The following is a 6,050-nucleotide window of genomic DNA, read 5'->3' on the forward strand; positions in this document are numbered from 1 at the left end:
TTCGAGTCATCATAAGAATAGATGTAAAACCATTATTGACCCATTTAATCTATAAATCTCATATCAATTGCTATAATCGATGCGAAACATAAGTCCGCAACAGTATCTATATATCACCACGAGAACATGCACTAGAGCATTATTCATCCGAAAATACATGATTCAGTATGATTTTGCTCTCTTATACGTGACGTGAGTGTGATTCATTTCATAGCATTTCATATCATAGCATCTACTATTAGCTTTCATTATCACCGGGAAAAAAGGAATCCGTAAGAAAAGGTAATATGTTGAATATTAAAGAAGAAAATAAAAGTAGAGAGCCGACTGAATATATGAATAAGGACTTATATCCACACGCATTAATTAGAATAACTATTCTTCTAGCAAGTAAAGTTTGGTGCAATGTTGACGTTTGGTTCCACAAAATAGTTAGAGAAATAAATACAAATACGTGGCCCAATATCGTTAAACGGTTGTTAATTCAACGATCATTGCCGTTGGTGTCGGTTGGAATTGTCGTTAGCGTAAGATACAAAACAAAACAAAATTTATGCACCACTATTTCTTAATTTCTAATGTCATGCCCAATTTTTCAATACATAGCCAGACATCTTTTATAGAAATAAAAAGTTAATTACTAGCGTGTGAGTCGTCTATACGGTAGAGTGGTAATGCATAATGCTAGAAGTTTGTCGGGTTTGAATCCATTGTGACGCAGTCTTTAAATTTATATTCATTGGTTGAATCGAGCATAAAATTTGATGAACTATACATGTATATATTTAATATTTATATGAGATTTCTATGAACTTTGAAAGTGATCTTAAAAATCACAATGTTAATTTCATAAGGCGAGGTATTCTTGAAACCCTACATATCTATGAATCATGCTTCAAACGTCGAATTCAAGAATTAGGGTGTCGAAATGATGTTGTTTCATGTATAATTCGGACTAATTCAAATATATTTCACGGTTAGCTACAAAGGATCAAAATCTGTCGAAAAAATCTATTTGGATCAGGTTGGAAAAATTGCACATTTTTCCAAAAAAATAAATTATAAAAATGACCATAATTTATGCTTTTTAAGATCGATATCCACACATATATTCATGTATCTTTATATGTAGAGTAAAGTAATCTTAATTAAATTGATGGGACATGTTATTGGAGATTAGAGACATGGATCTTGTGATACGTTCGTACCCATTCATTTAAATCGGAGATTAGAGACATGCATCTTGTGATATGTTTCCATTCATTTAATGTGCTTTAATTGTTGAGTAATCGAGAAGAGTATTGGATAATTACACGTCGCAATAGCTATGATCAAACTTGAACGAGCTCGATCAAATCTCTTCTCCAATCTATATGTGTCATGCTCTTACGTTTATTAATTTGGTCAAAGCTACATAATTTGAGTTAATGCCCATGTTTAAACTAAGAAATTCACGCCCTTCTCAACACTACTACACTAGCATGATAAAATACTACCACTAGTAGTACTATATTTACATGAAGTTTCCATGGCTAAATAGTATGGTTGCTCACTTGCTTGCATTTAATCGTTTCACAAATATATTCTTCACGAGCATTATGTCATTTTCACCAGAATTTTCGAGAGAGAAAGATTCATCTTGGATGATCACCTCGCATATATTCCTTCCTTTTGCATAACTAACTTCTTTATTCATTAATAAAACCACTTTTCTTTATTTTCATGCATCATGAATAATAATGACATAAAAAAGTGGAACATGGAGCCATCGTGACTGCGTCTGTGTCATATGCTCTGTAGTGGTTGTTGGTAGGTAGAAGGGGCAAACGACTCGGCATGCCCAAAGCCCTATCTGGGTTGGGTGAGTCGTTGACCTCGAAGAAACCTCCACAACTGTTAACTTTATTTTGGGCCAGAAAACGTAATTCCGAATTACTGCAACTTTTTTAAGTTTCTACATCAAAAGTATCCAAACAATTAACTCTGGAAGAATTTTTCAGGCTAAGAAAAATGAAGATAGTGAACTAAAAATGTAGATGGCTACTATTGAAGATTACTGAATATTTGAGGTTCCCCTTATGCTAACAAACCAGAACTAAGAATGCACCTAATATTGACATCTCACAGGAACATATGAAAGATATTAGTAAAACAACATTTGTTACAACAATTACATCACCAAATACAACTCTTTTCGACATTGATCTTCAACAGTATGGATGACTCACTAGCTAAGGTTATTCACATGTATGAATTCCAGTTGCCAATCTCAGTGTGGTATCTGTGCTCAAGTTGTAGCTTATTTGGAAAACCCAAAAGCAGACTGCAGCCACAAACAAAGTGTTTTACAGCAGAATTGTAATTTTCTATCATTACTATTGGTTCCTTGTTATGTATGTCATCAATAATTATCGTTCTTATATAAACATAATGAATAGAATGAACTCACCATATTAAGAAGTCGTAAGGCAGTAGGGCGCGTGAATTTCCTGGCGAAAAGGAAGCATGGAGAGGGTTTCCCCTTGCTAGTGCACCATTCTCTTCTGTACTCAGTCTCAAAATAGATGTTATCTATGGCCTGCAGAAAATGAATATATGAAGCCTCAAATAGTTTTGTGTGCTTATTTTCCTATTGATTTTGTTAACCTTTTAGAATTGTAAATTTTGTATACGTTCATAGCAAAATTAGTACTCGGAGATTAAGAAAAAGGTGTGCAATGTATTACTATTAATAAAAAGAAAATAAAGTAGGAGAGGGGAAAAAGTAAAGATAATAAAGTAAGAGAGAGTGAGATGTAAGAAAATGTGTTACATTTTACTAAGAAAAGGAAATGACTCTCCTACTATGAAACGCCTAAAATGGAAAAATGACTCTACTACTATGGAATGGAGGGAGTATTAATTTGCAGCTGAGCCAATCCGAAAGGTGGAAAGCTACTATACCGAGATGAAACCGAGGAAACAATACAGTTTTTCACAAGCTGAGCCATAGTCAGAGAGGAATGCAGAGGGCCTAGTGAATTACATACTAAGTGACTAGACTCGCGGCTAACTTGATTTAAGTATTCGAGGCAGAAAGAAAGAAAGAAATCGATCAGCACCAAGTCACCAGCATGGAAATAATATCATTTTGTTCTTACTAATGTTCCCTACAAGAAATAAGTTTCTTGAGAAGATTAAAACCTTGAATACTGAAATTTTAGTTACAACTTATAAGTCAAAGTAAGATCCATCGAAGCCCTAATTTATGAGTTTGAACCAATGAGAGTAAGCTGGAGATAAGGCTTCAATTTTTTAACCTTTAAATGAAAGTTTATTTGAGGGACCAGGGATGGTAAGTGAAGCCTTAATACTCGAGGGAATGGAAACGTGTAGGAAGTAAAATGGGAATATATCCAAAACAGCAGAAAAACTACCTTGATGGACTGGACAAGTCTGGAAGTAGCATCGGCCAACTTGTAAGTGACTGGATGCCATCCTTTCCTATGAGGATCCCTTGAAGATGTTAGATCCCAAGAACTGTGAGTCAGTGACCTTCTTGTGATTTCTCCTTCTAGGCCTTTTAGCTGAACAGACAAAAGACAATCAATGGACATTGATAACATTTAACAGCTAACATTTAATGATATCATCTTACAGTAAGCAAGGTTTGAACATAGTGTTCATCAGGTATACAATCATGTTCAGCTGATGTACCGGCAGGCTGCAGAACGAAGATAGTAGAGTCAAAAATTTGTCCCAATCAAATAATGATTGCGATCACAAAAAAACAATCAGTAATCATGAAAAGAAATCCATAGGTACGCACTAATACTTATGACTACTGCAGTTAATCATGTTCCAATTGATAGGTGATAGGAAATAAACAACAGAGAGAAGACTTACAATGGGATGATCTCGCCAATATTCAGGAGGCTTCTTCTGTTTTTGAAAAGGAAAGGAAAAGGAACAAGTCAACAACAGAAAATTTATACTCCATAGATAAATGTCTATGTCAGCCTCCAGTGATGCTGACTTTTTAATGAATTATTATGAAAGGTAGCAAGCATAGTTCATAAAGCATGCTAATAGAGATACTAAGCATTTCAACATCTAAGTGCATGTAGAATTTAAATGGCAGAATTTAGCAGATATAAACTTTTCCTCACCCGAGGACTTGCCAAAGGATTATTCATCAAAATAAGATGAATAAGATCCTTTGATCAGTTAATTCCCTTAGGGGATGCTAACTTAGGATGTATCGAACAATGTTAAGCTTGTTTGATCAAGTAATCCTTCAAGGCAAACTTAGGATGTATCGAATAAGGTGGATGCTTGTCTAATATATGTCTCAAAATTAACGCCCCTTTAGGAAGTCCAGAGTATGGAGACAAGTACCAAGTTACAACATCAAGGCAAGTTTAAGCAAGCAGCGAGAGAATCTTCGAACTGAAAAATATTTATAGCTCTTATTCAGACAATGTTGCAAAAAAAAGTCACTATACCAACCTTGCATTGTAACTGAAATATAGAGAATACAGTTTTGTCTTCAACTACAACCTTAGCATGGTTTCTGGTCAAAACAACCCACTGCAAAAACAAAAGACAGATTAAGAAAGCTATAGATATAAGCAAATACGTAGTTTTTATTTTGTTGATTTCTATTTTCACATCTTTTTCTGTCAGAATGTATCGTTCACACTAGTTCAACTCTGTGAAGATCAAAATCACAAGTCACCTGAGACCCCTTCCTCCAGTTGTCAACAGAAATCACTGGATACATTTTTGGATTGTAACGACTTTCCCTTTTATCAGCAAAACTACAACCACAATAGTTAAGAAGGTATCATAAGCTAATTGAATTCGGACATAATGTGCATCCACAACAAATTGTTTATTGGAAATAAAAGACAAGGAGGAAAGACTCAAGGAAAAATAAAAATACATATACAAAAGCTAAAATAAGAAAGATAAACCAGTAATTGAAATTATTAATCATTTCACAGGTAAATAGAGAGATCAAGGAATATGCATCAGCATTACCTGTCTACAAAGCTATTTGGGGTTGACACTAAATAGTCATATGTGTAGCTGAAGTTATAGAGAGGTATGCAGCTGCAACAGAAAAAATTATAGCAGATGAGTTGCTCATCTTTGGGTCACTGAAAATTATAAATTCAAGAAAGCCAAAAGTGTACAGAAAACTATAGGACACTTATTATCACACAGCGAAAATTAGATTTCACCTGTCTGAAAGGAAAAGAAACCGCTCATTGAAAGGATCCATCAGTGCACTTCGAAGCAAAATACGCTCTGCCTGGATCATGCTTGCTGCTCCCCAATCTACCTAATAAAGCATCACTAGCTAGATTCACTTGAAAGGCTAATAAAACATAGACGACGACGTTCTTATAAAGTCAATCAACATACAGATCGAAGTAATGCTAAAAGAGTATCAGTATTATGTTAGGTAAGATATATAATGATGATTTTATGACTTAGGATTAGGGAATCCTTATTAGAAGACTTGGATTACTTAGAATCGTATAAAATACTTTCAGATCAAGTATTTTGAGTGCACAAAATCTATGATCGGATAAGACTAAGTTTCCTTAGATTATTGTTCATTCTCTGATCTGTATTTAATCAAAAATCAGCCTAAACCGTTGACAATTAACTGCCAAGGCAGTTAATTAACTAAAACTGATTCCAAACTGTTAATAACTGTTTAAAAACTGTTAAAACAGTTAATTCAAACACTAAAATAAGATAGAACAAGCTTCTAATGAAGCAGCCGAATTGTTTAGAAATTAAAGTGATAAACACTAAAATTCCAACATTCTTCCTTAGAATTAAAGTGCTAATACACTAAAATTCCAACATTCCTCCCCTATTTTAGTGGATTTATAAGCATGATCAAATCAAAAGAACAGAAAACAAAAATTATGCATAAATGAAAATATCACAAGGATTGAATTTCCATTTTAGTATATCAATGTACAAACATTCTAATTATAAGAGTGGTCTAAGACTTGAACTCTTACAATTCCTTTGAATATCAGTCTTAATAT

The 6,050-nt window shown here is 33.9% G+C and overlaps 1 protein-coding gene across 2 annotated transcripts in view; it reads right to left on the reverse strand.

The window, feature by feature from the left end:
* Positions 1 to 2,020: 2,020 nt before the first annotated feature.
* The window catches only part of LOC125188687 (glycosyltransferase BC10-like), a 9,210-nt gene continuing 5,180 nt past the window's right edge, over positions 2,021 to 6,050 (reverse strand). For both annotated transcript variants that reach the window (XM_048086755.1, XM_048086076.1), the window contains 9 exons: positions 5,226 to 5,326; positions 5,023 to 5,094; positions 4,718 to 4,799; positions 4,489 to 4,569; positions 3,886 to 3,921; positions 3,638 to 3,703; positions 3,417 to 3,566; positions 2,450 to 2,578; positions 2,021 to 2,323 (listed from right to left, as the gene is read on the reverse strand). In XM_048086755.1, coding sequence (XP_047942712.1) covers positions 2,300 to 2,323; positions 2,450 to 2,578; positions 3,417 to 3,566; positions 3,638 to 3,703; positions 3,886 to 3,921; positions 4,489 to 4,569; positions 4,718 to 4,799; positions 5,023 to 5,094; positions 5,226 to 5,326 — 741 coding nt within the window. In that variant the 3' untranslated portion in view covers positions 2,021 to 2,299. The remainder of the gene's footprint in view (positions 2,324 to 2,449; positions 2,579 to 3,416; positions 3,567 to 3,637; positions 3,704 to 3,885; positions 3,922 to 4,488; positions 4,570 to 4,717; positions 4,800 to 5,022; positions 5,095 to 5,225; positions 5,327 to 6,050) is intronic.

This window comes from Salvia hispanica, chromosome 1 (assembly GCF_023119035.1).
Source record: "Salvia hispanica cultivar TCC Black 2014 chromosome 1, UniMelb_Shisp_WGS_1.0, whole genome shotgun sequence".
Taxonomy (NCBI): Eukaryota; Viridiplantae; Streptophyta; class Magnoliopsida; order Lamiales; family Lamiaceae; genus Salvia; species Salvia hispanica.